This window comes from Lepidochelys kempii, chromosome 5 (genome assembly GCF_965140265.1).
Source record: "Lepidochelys kempii isolate rLepKem1 chromosome 5, rLepKem1.hap2, whole genome shotgun sequence".
Lineage (NCBI taxonomy): Eukaryota > Metazoa > Chordata > Testudines > Cheloniidae > Lepidochelys > Lepidochelys kempii.
Genome location: NC_133260.1, coordinates 136,035,267 through 136,058,016, shown reverse-complemented (window position 1 = coordinate 136,058,016; position 22,750 = coordinate 136,035,267). Strand labels below are relative to the sequence as shown.

Below are 22,750 nucleotides of genomic sequence, written 5' to 3'. Positions count from 1 at the left end.
CAGCACAGTGGGACTCAAACTGCGGGCTCATGGGTGCCATCTTTCTAGCTTTTCTACATTCGCACAAAAGCAAATTTCTTACTGTGGAGGCCCACATTTTAGGTCACTTCTGGGAAGCTGTGTGCTCTCAAGGCTTTGCCAGAATCCATCTTTTCTCAGCATAAGGGGCTGCAATAACTTGGTTTTTTTTCCCTTTCTTTCTGATGTAGCCATCCTTGGCATGCATACATTGATGAGTAACCAGCAGTACTACGAGGCACTCGGGAGCACCACTATAGTTAACAAGGAAGGCCTGAACAGTAAGTATGTTTTACAGCTGTTCCGAAGTATTTGCTTGAAAGACTCAAAGCTGCTAGTGGGCTATTGACTGTGAATTATTTTTAATAATATTTTCTAACCTGATTTGTCTCATTATGTCAAATGCCCCTAAGAAGCCTGAACCAACACAGGGCCCTCTTATATTGCCAGAACTGTAAAAGTGTGAGATCTGGTGCATCTGGGATAGGCAAAGGTGAAAGCATGTGGCTTTCATTGCTCGATAGCCCCCCCGATGCTCACCTAATAGCATGGGACTGACCGTGACCGTACAGGAGATGATATGTTCTCTCTAGAGCTAGTCCGAGAATCAACATCTTTCTCACAAGGAATTTCAGACAAGTCCTTGGTTTGGAAGTTTTCAGCTGGAAGATTTCAGTTTTCCCATGGGAAGTTTTAAAACAAAAGGTTTGTTTTGACTTGGAATTTCAGTTAAATGTAATTTCATTTTCTTTAAACCAAAAAAACAAAGTGACATTTAAAAAAAAAAAAAACGAAAATGTTTGTTTAGATATTTTCCTGTGGATAAAATGAAATTGTGGTTTTTTTGGCCGAGAAAGAACTTTTGGCATGAAAAATGTGGAACACCTTTAGTTCTGTGCTTGGAGTCCGAGCCTGTAACTGGCATGGGGGGAGAACGGTGGCCCCAGACCTCATTTCCAACAGACAGGCAGCAGAAAATAGCAGAATGCAGTCAGAGCAAATCCTAAAATGGCTGAAGCATGCAGGTTGTGACTTGTTTGACTCTCAGTACATATTGCTTCCCCCTTTCCCCACCCTTACTCTACTGTATCCACGTACTCTGGTCCACTACAGGGAAACCAGTGGGTCAGAACCTCCGCTGGTGTAAATCAGTGTGGTGCCACGGAAGTTTAATGGAGAGATGCTGATTTATAGCAGTTGAGGATCTGACCCCATATATGAATTGTAGAAATGTCATTGACTGAGGAACAAACTGGTGACATGCTAATATGTATTAGAATATGGCTTTGTCCGTAGCAACATTCTGATTGGCCTTTGTGATGACATCTGACCTGTCACATGCCAGCTACCAACAATGTTCACGTTGCAGCTGGGACCCCATTGTTAAAAAGAAATAAAAGGAAGATCCTCCCTCAACCCCAGTTAATATTTTTTAAAGGAAAAATACACAGGAAGATTCTTACTCTTTTTACCGTATTTCCCTTCCACCTGCATTTAAAAATCCTACAGGGAATTTCCTCAGAAAAGTATTACTCCTTCTTAGAGAAGTTGTCACTGTGGGACACTGTGCCCCATGGGAGGTGGGTGCCTGTCTGTGCACTCTTAACAGGGCAGCCCTTATGGCAGATCCACCCTTCACGTTTTTTCACCAGGACAAGGTGACTCCGTCCACATCCTCCTTTCCTGCCCAAGGACTCATCGGACTTTCACATAAACCAGGACGTTTCCAGACTAGCCCGGACTTCACGCTTCAAGGGAAGAAGCTAGTTTTCATGCGCCAGATGTGAGACGAGCCCTTGCATTCTACCTCAAGAGAATTAAGCCCTTCAGAGCGTCTCCTAAGCTCTTTGCCCTCTTTCAAAGAGGATGAAGGGAGCCCCTATTTCCACCCAAATATTATCAAAATGGGTCTTACAGTGCATTTTAGCACGTTACAAAGTTTCTCAGCTGTGCAGCCCCTGGCTAGGGTGACTGCCCATTCCACAAGGGCACAACCCACCACGATTGTCCATTACGGACACAGTCTGTGGACTGTGCGGCTCTTCACGCCTGCAGGGCCGATGCGGCCTTGGGTGTGGCGGCTCTTCACTAAGTACTAGATCCAGTAGCGTAGCCGGGGGTGGGGGGAGCGTGGGGAGTGGCCGCTCGGCGCCTTTTTAAATTTTTACTCACCCGGCGGCGCCCCGGCTCCTCGGCGGCAGGGGTCTTCACGCGCTCCAGCTCCTCGGCGGCGTTGCGGCGGCGGGGGCCTTCAGTGCCGCCGAGGACCCGGAGCGCCACCCGGTGAGTACAAGCGGGTGGCACCTTTGTTTATGTCAGCTGCCCCTGTTGGCTCCGCCACTGACTAGATCCGTCAGCTCAGCTTCACCCCCGTAGTGTGGGCACTGCTTGGGAATCACCTGGAGTGGAACACCCATAGAGACAACTGCTCGAAGAAGGAGGAGGTGTTACTTACTTGTACAGTGTGATCACGGCTTACGTTCTCATATAGTATTTCCTGGAGCCCCCCACCCCAGCATGCTATAAGAACTCCAGGGGGGTTGAAAACGTTTACCAGAGCACCATTCTGCACCGCTCCAGTGAATTTAAGCGCTGAGTGTGATCTCTGAGGATCACCAGGACCAGTAAGGGGTGTCTCAGCTTCTGCCTTGTGTCTTTCGGTGTTTTAATGTTAGGCTGCTCTGGCTCAGCCTTGACACCAGTCCCCAGCGTACTTGCATACGGTCCCACCCTGGCTCCCACCAGCCAAATCATGCCTTGCAGGGTGACCTCAACTGTCCTTCTGGTGCCAAGTATCCCCAAATCTGTGTACCCCAAGTTCTTAACTACCAGACATTTGGACTTTTCCCCTCTGGTTCCTCACCCCAAAGGAGTGTTCTCAGTTCATTCTCAGTTCTCAGTTCACTTTGGCACGGTTTGCACGACAGAGATCTGTTCAGGGTAAAAATAAACAAAAAGTTTATTTAACAGTGAAATCACAGACTCAGAGATGAAACGGCAAGGAAAGCAAACACGGACAGTATGTTTTTAAACCAAATAAACATAAAGTTGCAACCTCAGGCTTATGCTTTGGTATCAGACAAATAAGTTACCTATTTCCCCTGCACACTTTCCCAGCATGCCTCCTGTCACAGAGGAACTCCAGCATTGCCTGGAGAGTACCCCATTTAGACACTGGCCCTCAGTTTCTGGATGTCCTTCACTTCAAACCCTCTCTCTTGCAGACTGTGGTGATTCATGGTGGGGGAAATTCATGGGGGGCCATACTGGCTCAGACCAAAGGTCCATCTAACCCAGTGTCCTGTCTTCCAACCGTGGCCAATGCCAGGTGCTTTAGAGGGAAGGACCAGAACAGGGCAATTATCGAGTGATCCATCCTCTATCACCCATTCCCAGCTTCTGAGAAGGAGTACATAACACTTCCTTATTTACTTTCTCCACACCAGTCATGATTTTATAGACCTGAATCATATCCCCCACCCCCCTTAATCGTCTCTTTTCCAAGCTGAAAAGTCCCAGTCTTATTAAACTCTCCTCATATGGAAGCTGTTCCATACCCCTGATAACTTTTGTTGCCCTTTTCTGTACCTTTTCCAATTCCAATATATCTTTTTTGAGATGAGGCAACTAGATCTGCACGCAGTATTCAAGATGTTGGCGTTCCATGGATTCATATAGAGGCAATATGATATTTTCTGTCTTATTATCTATCTCTTCTTAATGATTCCCAACATTCTGTTCACTTTTTTGACTGCCGCTGCACATTGAATGGATGTTTTCAGAGAACTATCCACAATGACTCCAAGATCTCTTTCTTGTGTGGTAACAGCTAATTTAGATCCCATCATTTTATATGAATAGTTGGAATTATGTTTTCCAATGTGCATTACTTTGCATTTATCAACATTGAATTTCATCTGCTATTTTTGCCCAGTCATCCAGTTTTGTGAGATCCCTTTGTAACTCTTCACAGTCCGCTTGTGACTTAACTATCTTGAATAGTTTTGTATCATCTGCAAATTTTGCCACCTCACTCTTTACCCCTTTTCCCAGATCATTTATGAATATGTTGAATTGGACTGGTCCCAGTACGGACCCCTGGGGGACACCAGTATTTACCTCTCTCCATTCTGAAAACTGACCATTTATTCCCACCCTTTGTTTCCTATCTTTTAACCAGTTACTGATTCATGAAAGGGCCTTTCCTCTTAAGAGCCTTTGCTTAAGAGCCTTTGGTGGGGGATCTTGTCAAAGGCGTTCTGAAAATCTAGGTACACTATATCCACTGGATCCCCCTCGTCCACAAGCTTGTTGACCCCCTCAAAGAATTCTAGTAGATTGGTGAGGCATGATTTCCCTTTACAAAAACCATGTTGACTCTTTCCCAACAAATCATGTTCATCTATGTATCTGGCAATTTTGTTCTTTACTGTAGTTTCAACCAATTTTCCTGGTACTGAAGTGAGGATTACCAGCCTGTAATTGCCAGGATCACCTCTAGAGCCTTTTTTTAAAAATTGGCATCATATTAGCTACCCTCCAGTCATCTGGTACAGAAGCTGATTTAAATGATAGGTTACATACCATAATTGGTAGTTCTACATTTTCACATTTTGAGTTCCTTCAGAAATCTTGGGTGAATGCCACCTGGTCCTGGTGACTTCTTATTGTTTAATTTATCAATTTGTTTCAAATTGCCCTCTTTCTGAGGCCTTTTCAGAGTTTCTTCGACAAAAGTTATGTCAATGACCAAAAAGCACTATAATAATATTGCTGTTGCATGTTCACACTATGCTTCTTCTATCAGCAGAACACGTCCGTTCTTGGTGCTCTCGCATGGACAGTGAGAGCAGTGCACTGTGGGTAACTATCCCACAGTGCTACTCCCCACCTTATGCTGCTAAGACTTGTGGGTTGGTGGAATGGACCACAGCGCATCATGCGTGTGGGCTTAACATCCCATGATGCATTGCTTTCTGTCCCAGCATTCTATGGGCTTACGGCTTTGGTTCGCAGCTTATTTCAACAACCTTAGTTTGCTGTCTGCCTGCCATCTCTGTGCGAAAGGATGGATCCTGCATTGCTTTCTACTGCTCTGCTAAATGTCATTAACACATCACAGATGGCAATGCAGTTAATCATAAAGTTCCTAACTGAACAGGATTCAGACTTGCCGGACCTGCTGTGTGATGTGGATAGGAGCAACATACGATGACTTGTGGCATTCACAGAGCAGCTGCACACAGTGGACCACCACTTTTGGGCTCGTGAAACTAGCACTGAGTGGTGGGATCGTATCGTCATGCAGGTCTGGGATGACAAGCAGTGGCTACAGAACTTTCAGATGTGGAAAGCCATCTTTCTGGAACTGTGTGTGGAGCTCACCCCAGCCCTGTGGCACAAGGACACCAGAATGAGAGCTGCCCTCTCGGTGAAGAAGTGGGTGGCAATTGCAGTGTGGAAGTTGGTGACTCCAGACTGCTACTGGTCAGTCACAAATCAGTTTGAAGTTGGGAAGTTGACTGTTGGGGCTGCATTAACACAACTGTGCAGGGCCATTAATCGCATCCTGCTGCAAAGGACCGTGACTCTTGGCAACGTGCATGAAATAGTGGACGGCTTTTCAAAAATGGATTTCCCTAAATGCACAGGGGCCATAGAGGGCACACACACCCCAATTTTGGCACCAGGCCACCTTGCAATGGAGTCCGGCAATAGAAAGGGGTATTTCTCCATGGTATTGCAGGCATTTGTGGATCACCGCAGCTGTTCAAACGCTGGATGGTCTGGGAAGGTGCATGATGCACATATTTTCAGGAACACCAGCCTGTACAGAAAGCTGCAGGTGGGGACTTTCTTTCCAGACCAGAAGATTCCAGTGGGAGATGTTGAAATGCCCATAGTGGTCCTGGGAGACCAGCATACCCCTTACTCCCCTGGCTCAAGAAGTCTTACATGGGAAACCGGGATAGCAGTAGGGAGCACTTCAACAAAAGGTGCAGGATGGCTGTGGAATGTGTGTTTGGCAGATTAAAGGCATGTTGGCGATGCCTTTCTGGCAGGTTAGATCTGAATGAGGAGAATATTCCCATGGTCATTGCCGCCTATTGCACTCTGTATAATATTTGTGAGGCTAAGGGTGAAAGGTTTGCTCGGAGGTGGACTGCTGATGCACTGGGCCTGGCAGCTGATTTTGAGCAGCCTAATACCAGGGCTATTCAAGGGGCACAGCGGGGGGCAATTCAAGTCAAGGAAGCTTTGAGACAACACTTTGAGAATGAGAACCAATAATGTATATTTCTATGCTGCAAACTGCAATGCTTCATTAAATCAAGTTTTCTTAAGACGCACCTGTGATGATTCATGATCTAGGATTTCAGTAAGCAAAGGATTAAACTGCTTGTGTATGTCTTGCTGCTGCCTGCTACCTCCGTTTGTAGGACACAAATAAAGAGCAGTTATCTTTCAGATTCTTTGTTTTTACTAAACAAACGATCCACCCACACACAAACGCTCAGTGGGAAAAGAAGGGACCATGGAAGGGCAGACCGTCAGAGCTGTGCATAGGTCCAGCTATCATTTTGAAAACTGTCTGAGGGGGTGGAATGAATGGAAAATGGAGAAATTCCAGAAAGCATAAGGGAATGCATGGGTGGAGTTGAGGGAGGCATGGAAAACCGTTCTGAATGTGCTGCAGGGGAGGGGAGGCACGCATCTGTTGTGACTGCAGTGTTATGAGAAACTTAAGCATCTCTATTTGCTCCTCCATTACTTTTATCATCTGCTTAGTAGCATCCAAGAAAAAGTCCTGATTTTCTTTTCTGTCCTGCCGTTCAATTTCTCTCCACTCTCTGCGTTCCCTTTTTACTGCATCGGAGTATTGCAGGACGTCCTGGAACATGTCCTCCTTGCTCCATCTTAGCCACTTTCTTATCTGGCAGAAGCGCTCCACTGGTGTGTAGGGGGCTCCCCTGAAGGCCATATCTGCAGAAGCACAAGAAACAATACACAGAAGCATGATTGTTAGTTCATGCACAACATTGAATCATTGCAGTTTAGCACACCCCTTGTAACATACCAAGCACTTTCTCACTGCACTTGGCAAGCACATATCTCGGCGAACACGCCAGGCATGGTGAGATTAGCCCAACGGGGGAGGGGCATTCTACCTGGGGTAAACAGCAATGGTGCTTATGAAAGGGTCGTGGTGCAGTGACTAGGGACAATATTGTAAATGCTCCAACACTTTTACCCGGGCAGGGGTCATTGAAGCAGATATCTCACTCCTGAGGGTAACCAAGGAAGCAAGGCTGCAACTGCTGCATGCTTGCAGCTTCCGACTGGTCCCTATGCTGCTCGCCTGTGTGCAGCTTTGGTTTGCACAAGTAATTGCCAAGTTGCGCGGGAAAGTTTCATGCAATGGAGGAAGGAACAAAGCAGCTCTGCCAAGGAACCTCCAGCAGAGGACTACCAAGTACCTCCAGGAAAGTTTCCTAGAGATCTCTCTGGAGGATTCCTGTGAAATCTCAGTGTGCATCAACACACTGTTCCACTGCACTGCTTAGATGCACAGGAAAATGTCCAGCACACAGAAACACAGCCAGCCTTGTACATTTCTATCCTTTCACCTACTTCTGCAGTACACAAAGCAAATGAAAGCTGAACATCATGAGCACCATCAACTCAAAAAAACCACTTACCAAGGGTCTCCTCTCCTGCTTCTTGCTCACCAGAGTGGGAGTGCCAGGACTGGTTAAACCTTTCCGGAGTGGAGAACAGTTCTTGACTGGCCAGCCCACCTAGTGAACCCGCCGTGGGAGCCACATAATTCCCTAACTCCACCTCCTCGTCCATGACTTCATCCTCTGAGTTAGGTCCACTTTCTGCCACCTCCAGCCCCGCCAAAGCATCCATGGGGCTCTTGGCAGTGGAGGTGGGGTCATCACCAAGGATAGCGTCCAACTCCTTACAGAATAGGCAGAAGGCCTTCAGGACAGCACCAGAGCATCAGTTTGCCTTCCTTGCTTTCTGGTATGCCGGCCTCAGCTCCTTTATCTTTGTTCTGCATTGCTCTGTGTCCTGACTGTGTCCCTTTTCACACAAGCCCTGAGAAATCTACCCATAGGTATCAAACTTCCTATGGAGCGCAGCTGCAACTGCATAGCCTCCTCTCCCCAAATACTGAGCAGATCCAAGAGCTCTGCACTGGTCCAAGTGGGAGACAGACCTGGTTTGCAGCATGGAGCCACCATGGTCAGCTGGGAAGAGGCGATGTGAGCTCTCCACGCTGACCAAACAAGAAGTGGAATTTTAAAAATTTGTGTGGCTTTAAATGGGGAGGGGTGGATGGTTGTTTATATGGCTGCAGGGCAGCAGAGTTTGAACTGCTGATCAGAGTGGTCAGGATGGGCATTGTGGGACACCTCCTGGAGGCCAATTAAAGCAATCAAATCAAGTGCGGTATCTACACTGGCACTTTGCTGCTAAAAACCCTGTGTCTCTCGTCGAGATGGCTTTATTTTGTCGCCAAAACTGAAGAGTTTTGTCACCGAAAGTGGCATTGCAGTGTGCACACCTCCACTGTTTTGCTGCCAAAAGCTGCCTTTTGCCGACAAAACTGTAGTGTAGACAAGGCCTTAGTTTTCCAAGACTAGGGTTTTCTTTTTAGTTTCAAGTTAACTGAAGTCTAATGGTCCACCGTTGTCTTTTCTTGGCTGGACAACGGGGGGTACCTGAAGTGAGGCCTTGCCTACACTACACAATTTTGTTGACAAAACTGTGGAGGTGTGGTGTACACACTGCTTTTGGTGGCAAAACTCTGCCGTTTTGCCGACAAACTAAAACCACCTCGACGAGAGGCATAGAGCTTTTTGCAGCAAAAGTAAAGTGATAAAGCATCAGTGTAGACGCTGCCATTCGTTATGTTGACATAACTGGCCTCCCCCAGTATCCCACAGTGCCCACTGTGACCGCTCTGCTCACTGTTTTGAACTTGGCTGCCCTGTATCTAGCTATGCCTGCAAGCGTCCCTCCCCTTGCAAAGCTCCGGGAAGCTCTGACATTCCTCAGCGGTGAGAGTGGAGGCTGTGGGAGAACCTGGAGGGAATCACAGAGCCATTAATGTGGAATCGGCAGGCAGGCAGAGTGGGCTGCTGCCGTGGGGGGAAGAGACTGCTGTGCTGTGCAGAGCCAGGGGCTGGTGTCCCTCTTCCCCCAGGACTGGTTGCTCAGGCTGCTGTCTGAACTTAGAGAAAGCCTTCCGACACACTGTCCTTCAACACACACACTTCCCCAACATACACTGTCTCTCTCTCTCTCACATATTTCTTCCCCCCTCACACACACAACACACACACCACACACACACACATTGTTTCTGTCACTCCTCTCTCTCTCTCTCTCTCTCACACACACACACTCCCTGTCACAGACTCACCCCCTCCTCTCTCCACCACACACTTCAGTTGAAAAGCAGCTGGCAATCTAGTTGGATGCCCCTGGAAGGATGGGATTGAGAAATCTGCATCATGTGACACTGTACCTGCCCCATGAGGCATTGCAAACCTCTCCCAAAGTACCCTGCAGCCAGTTGCACAATGGGATAGCTACCCACAGTGCACTGCTCTCTGTGGCAATGCAAGAGGTGCGAGTGTGGACGTGCTCTGCCGACAAAAGGAGCACAGTGTGGACATGCAGCAGCGGTTTAATTAAAGCGGTATAACTTTTATCGACAAAACTCTGTAGTGTAGAGAAGGCCTCAGTTTCATGTGAACAGCTAGCTAGGGAGGATCCACTCCCTGCTGGGAAGCATACTTGGCGTCGCAGTGCCGGCCATGAGCATACTATTCTATATACATAAATTATATGTATATAGAATAGTAAATTCTATATATAGAACCCCAGTCTGTGTACAAGTCTCATAGTGATCATCAAGTTCAGACCATTTCATAAAAGACTTTACTCGATACGCTTTTATAGTTGCATAAAATCAGTAGATTCAACGTCTTATTCTTTGGGGGTCAGACCCTGTTCTCCCCTTGGGGTGTCAGGACCCTGATTGTCACATGCAGTTACTGGAGTTCTTTGAGATGTTCTCTCTCTGAGTGCTCCTTCCCCTCTACTTTGGAGTCCTTGCCTCTGGCCAGGTTTCGTGGGTGAGAAGGAACTGGGGCAGCGGAGGGGCTGTCCTTCCCGTACGCCCTCAGATTGGGGCACTAGGGTATATACAGCGTAGGCACGGACGCCGCACACTGCTACCACAAATCTCCTATTGAAAGCGCAGAGGTGCACGCATACCTAAAGGGAAGCGCCCGTAGAGAGGGAACTTCTCAAAGAACTCCAGTTACTATACACGTAAGTAACCTCTCCTTATGTTACAGCCAAGATCCAACTGAGATCAGGACCCCTTTGTGCTAGGCACTGTACGTATTTAACCCACTGGTGAGTGTGTGTTGTAGGATGTCGTCTGTGCCAATTCTCAGAGGATATGAGTTGTTACTGCCTCCAGATACAGAGGGGCTTTAGTAGCTTTTAGCGATGGGGGTCCCTTGCCCTCATGTGCCAGCAATGCCTCTTAGCCATGTGCATTGACCAAAACGGACAGTCTCTACGCAAAAGAATAAATGGACGCAAATCAGACATCAGGAATGGTAACATTCAAAAACCAGCAGGAGAACACTTCAGTCTCCCTGGACACTCAATAACAGACTTAAAAGTCGCAATTCTTCAACAAAGAAACTTCAAAAACAGAATCCAACAAGAAACTGCAGAACTGGAATTAATGTTCAAACTGGACACCATTAAATTAGGCCTAAATAAAGACTGGGAGTAGCTGGGTCACTACAAAAACTAATTTCTGCCTGCTGATTCTCTCACCTTCTTGTCAACTGTTTGAAATGGGCCACCTTGATTACATTGGCCTTATTAGCACTACAAAAATGATTTCCCCTCCTTGTCAACTGTTGAAAAAAGCCCACTTCCACCTTAACTGAATTGGCTCGTTAGCACTGACCCCTCCCCCCACGTGGTAAGGCAACTCCCATCTTTTCATGTGCTGTGTATTTATACCTGCCTCTGCATTTTCCACTCCATGCATCTGATGAAGTGGGTTTTAACCCACAAAAGCTTATGCCCAAATAAATTTGTTAATCTCTAAGGTGCCACAAGGACTCCTCCATTGTTTTTGCTAGTACATACGTTGTAAGGGATAGTCCCTGCCTTGACAAATGTACAGTCTAAATAGACAAGACAGACGAAGTTTACTTAAGTGACCTTCTGTCTTCAGTTAGAACCTTCATCAACCAGTTGATTCCTCCTTTCCTCATGTCCTTTTTATGACAGGGAAAAAATAGCCCAAACCTGAGAGTGGCCTAAAGAAAGTGTCTTTCCACCCCATCTGATTTTTTCATGTTGCTTTTTAATTGCAGGTGTGATTAAGCCCACGCAGTATAAACCAGTTCCCGATGAAGAACCCAATTCAACAGATGTAGAAGAAACTTTGGAACGAGTAAAGAACAATGACCCTAAACTCGAGGAAGTCAACCTTAATAATATTAGGGTATTCAGCCTCCCCTTCCTACGACAATTAACACTTCACAGTGAGACAGGATGTGTGCTATCTAGAGGACAAAGGCCAAGCACACCGTGCTGTGCAGGAGAATAGGTTATTGTCACAGCAGGCTGTGTTGGCCATTATTGGCAAAAGGACAAGTTATGGTTAGGGCTAGATTCTGAATTCCTTTCTTATGTAGAAATCAACAGGGCTGCTTGCAGAATAAGGCACCGCTCAACAGAAGTTAGGCATCGGAATCTGGCCTTGACTAGTTTTAGGATGTTTTTGAGGGGATTTCACAGTATGTCATTAGAGCCTACCTACAGTCAGAAAAAAGTGCTTTGGGTTTGCATTGTATTTACAGGGAATCCTAATTGTGCATGTGGCTAGATGTCATGTACAAACACACTGCAAGACTGGCAGAGCAAGGATCTTTCAAAATAATACACACTGAGTCCCTAGGTCAATGTTAGCTGCTTCACTGCAAGAATTTCTTAGTGAAACCCTTGCAGAAAAATTACACAGATGTAACACTAAGGCTGGTAATTTAATTACACAAAAGACAGTGTTTCGCATTGCCCTCTTGTGCTCATGATACTGTATTATCTGCCAAAGGCTGTGTGGCACTGAACAGCGTGGCATGGCTTGCAATGAACGGGCTCGTATAGGTATCTGTGCATGGCCGTGACGCTCAAGCTGCTGTGAGAAACCACCATTCCGCATTCCCTGACCTGGCTGATTAAAATCTAGGCTTTTCTCTGGGCTTTTCTAGCTAAAGCTGACATGCAAAGGACAAGCAAATGTGCTTGTACACTCTTCTGTTTCCCTTAAACCTGCTAAAGGAGAGGGTAAGGCGTTCTAGTCAGGCTGTTAAAAACTTGGTTTCTGTTAACTTCTCTTTAACTCCTGTTGTGGGCAACATGCCTTCATTGCTGTTTTCTTTTTGGGGCTGGGAAAGCGCCCGTGACTGTTTTCTAGTCCAGTCCAACTGTGGAGGGTAAAACCAAATACTCAAGTTAAAACAGGCAGAACTTCCCTCTTCCCTCCCAGCTGTTTCTTTTCCCCACAGACCTCCCATAAAGAAGCAACTCAGGGCACATGCACAGCTCGGCAGGTCACCTTTTAAATGCGCACACGGTACCGAATGCACACACGCCAGCTGCTTGATGATGGCTCCCACGCCTGCCTGCACCCTCTATGTGCGTTGGAGGGTGTTGTGTTCAGATACATGCAGATGAGGTTCCTGTGTGTGCAGTTAGTGCTGGTGCCGTTAACGCCATGTGCACAGTCCTTAAACCCTGGCACCTGTGCACAGCCAGCCAGCTGCAACTGTCCATAGATAAGGTACTGCATTTTCAGAAGTGACTTGTGACGTGGGGTGCAACTTGAGACCCCTGGAGAGGAGCCTGACTCACAGGTGGCAGGGGCTCAGCACCTGTGAAAACCTCGAGGTGTCTCTAGTTGGACTAAAGATTTGGCGTGCCACTTTTGAAAACCTGGGCCAAAGATACATGACTGCATTATTCACAGATGGGCTTACGGGTAGTGGTGGTAAGGCCATATCATGCCAGCTGATCCCAGGGAAGCACTCCTCGTTGAGGACTATGGAAATAGTCAGTTTGAAATTTTAAAGAGTCCCTTGGAAGTTATCAGAGTCTGAAAAGAGTTTGTCAAGTATTGAACAGGAAAGAAATACTCTTGGCTGGTGAGAGCTCAGAACAGGCACACAGATGTTTGTCAAACTCTCCTAGTTCTCCCCCAAAAGTTACCAGTGACGGAGGGAGAGAGAAGAGTGGGCCTGATTCTGAGAGTTGAGGATGAGCTGCTTAGCTGTCAGGGTCAGGCTGTGATCCTGCAAGTGGATCCTTGCAGGCATAAGCGCCATGCAGGCCTGCACGCTAGATCGAGGCCTGAGGAGGGCAATTATTTCCCAGCCATGACTTGGCTGTGGCTGGTGCAGTGATATAGCACTGTTAGAACTTGTGTACACCCAGGGCTTTACCTACTCAAAGCACTCTGTAAACCTCAGCTACGTAAAGCCCCACACTGCCCAGGGAGGTGAGCAGGTGAGTACTGGCCCCATCTGCCAAGTGGGGAGCCCAAAATGCGCTGAGGTGACTTGCCCAAATCCAGGCAGCGAGTGAGGGGCAGCGCTGGGATCAGAGTGGAGGCATTCCCGTGCTGCTTGGGCCATGCTGACCATTTCAAGCACTACTGTACAATCTAGGTTCAGCTTTCTGTCCCCTCCTGAATATCCAGTTGTGCCATTTCCACTGTACAGAAAGCTGCTTGTATTTCGTACACACACTGCATGCTCCTTTATACAATATTTTTTTAAGGAGTGTACCAGGAATCTGGATAAGGATGACTGACTAATGCACCTTTCCGGGCCTTCTTTTTGCAGAATATTCCCATACCAACTTTAAAAGCATACGCTGAAGCACTGAAGAATAATTCCTATGTAAAGAAGTTAAGCATAGTAGGAACAAGAAGCAATGACCCGGTAGCCTATGTAAGTACCATACCATGCTGTGTGTGATGACAGGCTAATGGCTGGGGGACGGTGGTTAGTGGAATTGTTTTCTTGCGAGAGTGATTGTTTAAAGCAACCTGAAAAGGGGAAAAAATTGTGGTGCCCTTTTTTGTACTTTTATATTGTATGAAAAATGCCAGAGATGGGAAACTGAGGCATGGAGAGACTAAGTGACTTGACCAAGGTGTCACAGGCAGTCTGTGGAGAAGCAGGGGCTTGAACTCAGGTCTCCAGCATCCCAGGCGAGTGCACTGGGCCACTCTTCCTATTCTTTATTATTCAATACTAACACTCTCCCCTTCGTGACTGCAGGCACTGGCAGAAATGTTAAAAGCCAATGGTGTATTGAAGAGCTTGAATGTGGAATCCAACTTCATTTCTGGGTCCGGGATCCTGGCTCTGATCGAAGCACTCCAGCACAATACTTCACTGATCGAGCTCAAAATTGACAACCAGGTAAAACAAATCCCAACTTGACCTCTTAAATTGAATAAAAATGGTTTTGTTGGGAGGCCTTGTATCAGAAAACGTGGGGTTTGGCTCACCTGATATTTTCTGGACAATCACTCTAAAAAAACCAACTGGTGGGGGGGATAGGGAGAAGTCTGTGTAGTGGGCTTCACAAGTGGCTAGCCCACATAGAGGATTACTGCCAGCTAATGGAGTAACTCCCTTAGGCCGAGCGGTAGAGCACTGTGCTGAAGGTTCTGGGTCCATACCCTGCTGATTGCCTGTGGTTTTGGGCCTTGTGTACATAGTCAAAACTACACAAGGTTTCTCTGATGATTCAGTATTAGTCAGCCAACAAATGACAAGATAATTTAGGGCCTGATCTTTCAAGCTGCCCATTTGCATGGAGCACTTGATGGACTGGACCCTCCATAAATGGAAACAAAATCCTGCAGGCTTCATCCAGTGCCCTTGTGCCATCATTTGTAATCCTCTGCGGAGAGCCTTTTGGAGAACTAGGCTCCTAGCTTTTTTCTGAAGAAAGCAGGTTGGGACTTTTTTACAGCAATAAAACAGATGTCTGAAAAGCTGGAAAGCCCAGGATCCAAACACTGGAGATCCGTGGGCATGCCAAGGTGAGCGATGGACCCAGATTCGGTAGCTCGCCCCGATCTCCGCTGAGTTTGCTGTCTCCAGAAGGCTGGGCAGTGGTGGGGGAAGGCCTGTGCAATGTTTGCTGGTACTGATGAGATGTACTGTGGAGTCAGCAGGAGGCAGTCCAGGGATCAAAGACCAAAATAACAGGGCAGCCCTCAGTTGTAACCTGCTTTTCCATTATCTTTTAATAAAGAGCCAGCCGCTGGGCAACAAGGTGGAAATGGAGATTGCAAACATGTTAGAAAAAAATAGCTCCCTTTTGAAGTTCGGGTATCACTTTACACAGCAAGGTCCCCGGCTTCGTGCATCTAACGCCATGATGAACAACAACGACCTGGGTGAGTCTGCCTACACGCCTGCTTGCATGCATTCTTCCATGCTCCCCATAGTCCATGGTGCTGGCGCTCCCCTGCGGTGTGCTTGTCAGGAATTCCCATCAGCTGTGAATGTAGCGGGTGCGTATTTCCCCTCCTGCTCTCTGGTGGGCACATTGACCGAGACTCTATGTAAATACATCTCAAGGAAATAAACAAGTCAGGAGAAATTTCACTTGAATTAGGAAAGCACCCGTTTGAATCGGAAGGGGCTGGTGCCAGTTCCATTCAGCCATTGGGGCTGGCGGTGGAGTAAAGCGCTACTCAGTGTGAGTAAGACAATCGGCTTCTGGCCCAGAGTAAGATGCTGTGTAGGGCAAGGGTGGCAGAATCTGGCCTTAACCAAACAGGGTCTCCCGTGATACTCAGAGGCAGTGAGCTCTAGTGCTGGGGAGTTTGGCATTTCCATGTCCTTTGTTAAGCCGTAGTTGGCAGAGTTAGTGCTGGGAAGCCCGGGCTGCTGCTGGCATGAACTGGATCAGCAGAGCCCTTCGCTTTCCTGGGCTGCCGCCCTTTCACAGACACTGCTTCCATCCCCGCTTTAATGGGGAAAAGACAAGCAGAAGAGTCAAGCTCTGAAGACTGACAAGTTTGGCCCCTGCCTTTGAACAAATCAGGTCTGTTGTTAGTTGTGTTCAGGGGTACAAGGCCAAATTCTGTTCCCAGTTCTATCTGGGCGCCCCAACTGAAGTTAACAGAGCTGCGTGCGATGACAGTACTTCTCACTGATGGGTGCGGTGCTGTAAGCATTCGCTGATGGACGGTTGCTTGGTGACAGCCTCACATGCTGCACTGGAAGACTACCCAGTGGAGCCTGTTGGGACCTGAGAACAGACCTAATTTCCAGAGATCTTACCCGTGGAGGAAATTAACATATAGCTCCCTAGACAGACTGGCTAAGAGGAAGTGCCTGGTGAAAGATTTACCATATAAGTGTCTGCCCTGAATAAACAGCAATAATCTGGAGCCGTATATTTTGCTCTTAACGTGGTTTTCCAGCACAGTCTAACCATTTTGTGTCCTTTATGACATGAGTCTACTTCAATTTAAAAAGCTATTGAATTAGCGTACCTCTAAATGAGACTAAGGAACTGCTGTGCTGAAAAGCACTGACTTATGACTTGGTGCTCTCTGTTCCATGCAGATGTCTGTGTATTACTGCGCGTGCGTGCGTGCGTGTTCAACCTGTTGAGGTTTTTAAACCAATGGACTGGATTTTGTCTCCAGCTAGTCTGCTGTTCTCATGGCAGTGTAATAATACATTGCATTTACACAGAATACTCCTGGGGGGGATTCTGCACCAAAGAAATGAAAATTCAGCGCACAATATTTTAAAATTCTGTAAAAATTTTGCATATTTTATTTGTCAAAATAACCCAGTATAATCACACCAGTTTCAATTATTTTGGTAATTTATTTCAAAATACGTCAGCAATTATGTCTGTGACAATACAGACAACAAAAAAGATTGAGGAAATGTTTTTTTGACAAATAGATTCCTTACGAGGCATATTAATACAGAACTCTGAGTAATAATTCATTTAAACTTTGGGTTTCCCACTCGTCAGATGGGGCCAATACTCACCTGCTCACCTCCCTGGGCAGTGTGGGGCTTTATGTAGCTGAGGTTTACAGAGTGCTCTGAGTAGGTAAAGCACTGGGTGTATACGAGTTCTAATGTATCTATATATATCTAATATATCACTGCACCAGCCACAGCCAAGTCATGGCTAGGAAATAAATGCCCTCCTCAGGCCTGGATTAATCTAAATGCATTTCCTGCAGCCCTTAGAAGCAATGTAAAGGTTTGTGGGAGTCAGGGGTAATGGAGGAGCTGAGGGACAGGGAAGTAATTGCGAGGAAGGAGCCTGGGAGTGAGCCTGGAGGGTTCTTGGGTGTGGGTGGGAGAAGTATGGAACAGGTTATTTTGCGGGGCAGGGAGGGATTGTTAGGGAGCCCTCCCCCATGCAGACCCTGGCTGACCCCTAGCTTCTCCCATTCAGTCAGGTTCATCTGCCCCTGTCCCCATGTGTCCCTGAACCCTCCCATCCCTACGTATCCTTGCACACCCACTCAGGCACCCCTCCTCCCCCCAACCCCATGTGTCCTTGCACCCTCCTACCCTATCCCCATCTGTCCCTGCACCCCTTCGCCCCATCCCCATGTGTTCCTGCACCCCCACTCCCATTCAGCTCCCGCCCCAGTCTGTCCCCACCACTAGCCCTTCTGAATCCCAGTCTGTGACCTCTCCAAACAGCTCCACACTGTCTGTCCCCCCCAAATGCCATGCCTTCTGACCTGGCCCCACGGGCAGAGCGCTGTGAGGAAGGCAGCCTCTTCTCTTCCCTATCCGCAGCTGGGGCTGGCCCGGGAGTGGCTGCTCTCTGTTCTGGCACCACAGCGGCCCATGGTGGGCAAAAGGCATAACGGCAGCACCTGTCCAGCAGAATGGATTTTCTGCAGAAAGAGAGCTCCGCATGGCACATGAATTATGTATGTGTGCAGTGGTGCAGAATTTCCTCAGGAGCAACAGAACCTTACACCTCGGAGTGCTTCCAAATTGTGGCTCTGATTCTGCAGACACTTAAGCGTGTGCATACCTTTATACACATGAGGTGTCCTGTGGGACTACTTGCATGCATAAATGCACACACAATTCCCCAACACAACTAATTTCCCCCTTTGTGCATGTGCATTTCACCTCAAATTAAGAGTTTCTTGGCATGGCACAGTGCAAGGAGGATTTTCTCTGGAACTAGAAAATGGATAAAAGCCACAATTTCAACTAGAAAGTCACTGCTCACTGACTCTCGGATCAGAGTTGGTTTTCATGAACTTGGAATGTATGCGCGTCACCACGTTACTCATAAAAAAGGCATTACATTTAATTTGTCACTCCTGCTTCTTTTTGGTTGAGAAGTTGGTGACTTTACCTGTCATGCAGCTGTTGTATACTTTGCCTCCTTGATCATGAGAACTGTACAGAAGATATCTGATTTGGATCTTGTTTGCAGCTCGTATACGTCGCTCTGATGGCCCCTGGCATAACTTCTCAGCTCTGCAACTGGACGATGTATAAGTACAGACAGAATTTTTTCCCTACTGGCAATAGCTCTCTATCTGTGCTCCACGACTTGTGCTCTCAGCTGCCACCACCTGACTCAACTCAGACTTGGTTTTACTCTCTCTAGCTTCTGTTTTACTGCTCTTGGCTCAGCTGCAGGTGATACGTTGTATGATCTAGCACGTTAGATGGAAGGCTTTTTACATTCATCCTATGAGCTAATTTCTGCATTCTCCCTTTTCTGGCTGCTTTTTCTTTCCCTCTGTATTTACTTCAAATATATAAACTGTGTATGTATCCAGTTTAAACACCTTCTCTGAAAATGCTCACTAAAGTGTGGAGGAGCAGAAAAACACAGCTCAGAGATTAATGAGGGAAAACCTGTTTTGGCAAGGGCACTTTTTCTGAGGTAGGAAGGCCTTTATTAAGCTATACAGAAGCAGTAAAAGATAAGAACTGGATAAGAAGCCATACTCTCCTTGCGCAGCTGCAGGTGTTCACCAGCTATTCTCTACCTGCCTCTTATATGCTGATCATTACCTGATGAGAAGCAATCAGGGAGAGATGTAATTGAGCTACCAAACTCTTGTTTAACAGAACCCTGTGAGCTCTGTCCCCATTTGAAGCTGATGACAGTTACTTCAATTTTTGAGCTCTTTTTTAAATGATGTAGATTTTTAAATTGATGTTAAAGACCCTGGTCTGTGTTCTCAAGGTCACACATCAACTTTAATAGAAGAGATGAGGCTAAATCCCCTGGACTGCTTTGAAAATCTCAACCCTGACTCAATGGATGGCAGCTGAAGCCAAATGCATTCAAATTAAAAATTAGGCACAAATTTTTAACGAGGGTGATTAACTACTGGAACAAACACCCACGGGAAGTGGTGGATTTTCCATCTCTTGATGTCTTCTGATCAAGACTGGATGCCTTTCTGGAAGAGATGCTTTAGCCAAACACACATTGTTGGGCTCAATGCGGGCGTAACTGGGTGAAATTCTCTTGCTTGTGCTATACAGGAGGTCAGGCTAGCTTATCTAGTTATCCCTTCTGGCCTTAAAATCTATGGAAAACCCCCCCAAACTTTTCCCCTCACATAGTTTAAAACCAGAACAAAACTCATCTGTGGATATACCCACTATCCGCGTGTGCAGCGTCTGCCTTGACTGACCCTTGTTCCTGTTCTTTTTCAGTGAGGAAGAGGAGACTTGCAGACTTGAATGGGCCTTTCTATCCCAAGTGCCGAACTGGGGTGTAGTTCCCGGCTGTGAGGCTTGCGCCTGGTGGTTTGTGCTATACCCTGGAAATCCGAAGGCAAAGTGCCTGCACAAAACGTCTGTGGTGCCTCAGTTCTGTGTTGCATAATTATGCACTAAAGGTTTAAATTAACTAGTGATTGTAGGTGACGATTTGATCAAATATGACTAATGATGTTTTCTTTAGTCAAGCTGAGTCAATCCAGTTACGAGTTGCCAATTTTAAGCAGTCTCGGTTTAGAATACATCACAGCACAAATGTGACTGTTAATTCACCTATGACTTAATTTCTCTTAGGATTTCCTGTGTGGTGTTTCAGATATATTTAGGATGTGTTATGCATGATTGGAAAAATTACTGCTCTACACAAGTTGCATAGGTATTTAAAAAAATATTTTTTCAACTTGCTTTCCTGTTTGACAAGCATTTCTACTCTCCCACCACATTGCTACTATCCCTTTTAAGGACTTGTAAATTACAATTAATTACCAACATTTGCTGACTTTATTTGCAGACAGGATGTCAAAACCACCCATATTTTTTCCCAAAAAGAATTCATGTCTTTTTTACTCCCCCCGCGCCCAAATGAAAAGAACGTAAGGCCACTGATTATAAAGTAATGGCTCCATAAAAACAGAGTAGTAGGTATTAGATGGGACGTTAAAATCTTCTTCTCTCCTTTCCCATGGATATGTAAAACCATTGCTTTAAGAGATTAGGAACGAAATCCTGACTTCACTGAAGTCAGGAGCAAACTCTCATCGATTTCCCCCTGAATTTTCTCTTGGAAATGTGCCCCATGTGCTTTTACTCAGTCTGGTAATGAGCGTGCTGGAGCCCTCACTTGTAATTCTGGTTTTCTGGCTGGATGACCATTTTATTTATCTGCAAAACTTCTTGTTCTGCTAGAAATTTTATTTTACCAACAACCTAAATTTCTGAGTAGGGCACCCTAATAAAGAAATTACTTGAAAATACCCTGCCTGGGAATCCATGTAGTCCAGGATGCCATTTGAGTAGAGTTGCATAAACACACCAGGCAATTGGGTTTGTGTGGTGATAAAAACCCACTGCCTTTCTAGGGAGGAATTTCCAGCAGCCACATGCAGCCTTTGATCATGCAGTGGGTTCCTCACCTGCAGGCCATTTATACCCACACCAACTCCCATTGACTCCAGTGGGAGCCTGGTCTGCACAGCGTGAAGTCTGCCCATGCAGAGCCATTGCCAGAGGGGGGCCTTTGTTTATACCCCTAAAGAATCCATCCTAGCAATCTTTTTCACGTAATAAACAACCTTCTGCCTGCTGCTGTTCCCAGTGGAGTTCTGCAGTCTGTGCATTGTGTAATACAGCAAAACTGCCACTAATTTCAACAGAATTTTTGCATGAATCCAGGATTCAGGCTTTGGCCCTGATTTGCTCTCTGAATATTACACTTTAACCTTGAGTGGGAAATACAAACACGTTTGATTGTTGTAATAAATGTGTCAGAAATGACAAATAAAAGGTGTCAGTGCAATTTTTTGTAAAATCCCATACAAAAGATTAGAAAATCCTGAAAAACCAGAAAGGGGCATGATTAGCATAATGCCAGATGGACAGCGCTATTCCCACCCGACACCTCCCAAAGGCTTTAGAAAAATCAATGGAAACATCCGTCCAGATTCCACTTGATAGCTACCGGCAGAGTTTTCTGCTCAGATTTGCCCAGAACTAACTCGGCATCTGTGTCTGCTCTTCCACTGACTCAGAGGAATGGAAATTGTTCTCCCCCTGTTAAATGCTGCTTGCCCTGATGCCCATGGGGAACCTGGGTCTGTGGGGACAATGCAGAATGCTCTGAAGGGGACCCTGATGTGAAGACCTGAGAGGATTTTACCCTACGTGAAAATAAAATAGTCCTTAAAAAAAGCAATAACCTTTCCCTTTTTCATGCTGTAGTAGCATCTAAACTCCCCTGGCAGTTGAAACATATTGTGGGATGACTTTTTTGAAAGTCACACTCATGCTGGTGAGCCCTCACTTGCTGCGTGGTGACTGTGCTGGGATTACATGGGTAAGTGAGCAAGCACTTACCAAGTAGAGCAAGGACTGGCACAGTTGCCTGGGGAGAAGCATCAGGCTCTGTACCAGCTGTCCTGTCGAGCTGTGATAACGATGAAGGGTCACGAGCTCTTGAGGAAAAGGGGATTCCCTCCCGACAGTGAGCACCATGCCTGCTAGTGCGCAGACTCTCCTGCGTGGAACTGCTGAGACATGGAACTAATGTACCGCCTCAGAGAAGTCACAGCAGTTGTGCTGAGTCAGCTGAACGTCGAGTCGGCCTTTCAAGTTGTGTCAGAGTGGTTCTTGGGGCGTAGCTAACAAAGACCAGCACATGGCCAGACCCCAGGGGTTGCCTACTCACTAACCCTTAGAATATGGAGGACATGGAGTGTACTTGCCTTCTATGCTGGAAATGAGTGAAATAGTCATGGGGGCAGCTGCCCCCTCTTACCTCCTGCTCCCTCCCCTTCCAGAACAGCAAACCACCCCAGTCTCCTGCTCCTCCTCCACAAAGCACTGGAACCACCTCACCCCTGGCATAAAGGAGCCTATTGCTTCTCCTGCCTTGTAGCAGGTCTGAGCCTACGTCCTACTCGGCACTGGTCCAGCCTCCTTAGCCACTGCCTGCCCACCTGGCCATCCCACCCCCGGCATGGGTAATGGGGAGACTTTCTCAACACTAGGGGAGCAGGACCCAGTGGGGTTTGGGGGTAAAGCCCCTCCTAGGGGCCAGAAACTCTCCGTAGACCAGCACCTTGCTAGCAGGCTGCTTGCTTAGGAATGAGCTGAAACCCAGCTGC

General features: G+C 46.8%; 1 protein-coding gene across 3 annotated transcripts in view; it reads left to right on the top strand.

Moving 5' to 3' along the window:
* Positions 1 to 21,408, top strand: part of TMOD1 (tropomodulin 1) — a 73,835-nt gene extending 52,427 nt beyond the window's left edge. The window contains exons 5-11 of one of the 3 annotated variants that reach the window (XM_073346054.1): positions 210 to 299; positions 11,445 to 11,575; positions 13,974 to 14,081; positions 14,415 to 14,558; positions 15,403 to 15,547; positions 18,598 to 18,662; positions 19,842 to 19,921. In XM_073346054.1, the coding sequence (XP_073202155.1) occupies positions 210 to 299; positions 11,445 to 11,575; positions 13,974 to 14,081; positions 14,415 to 14,558; positions 15,403 to 15,547; positions 18,598 to 18,662 (683 nt within the window). In that variant the 3' untranslated portion in view covers positions 19,842 to 19,921. Of the gene's footprint in view, positions 1 to 209; positions 300 to 11,444; positions 11,576 to 13,973; positions 14,082 to 14,414; positions 14,559 to 15,402; positions 15,548 to 18,597; positions 18,663 to 19,841 lie in introns of all 3 variants that reach the window. The other 2 variants (XM_073346056.1, XM_073346053.1) reach the window with 2 other exon arrangements.
* Positions 21,409 to 22,750: the final 1,342 nt, after the last annotated feature.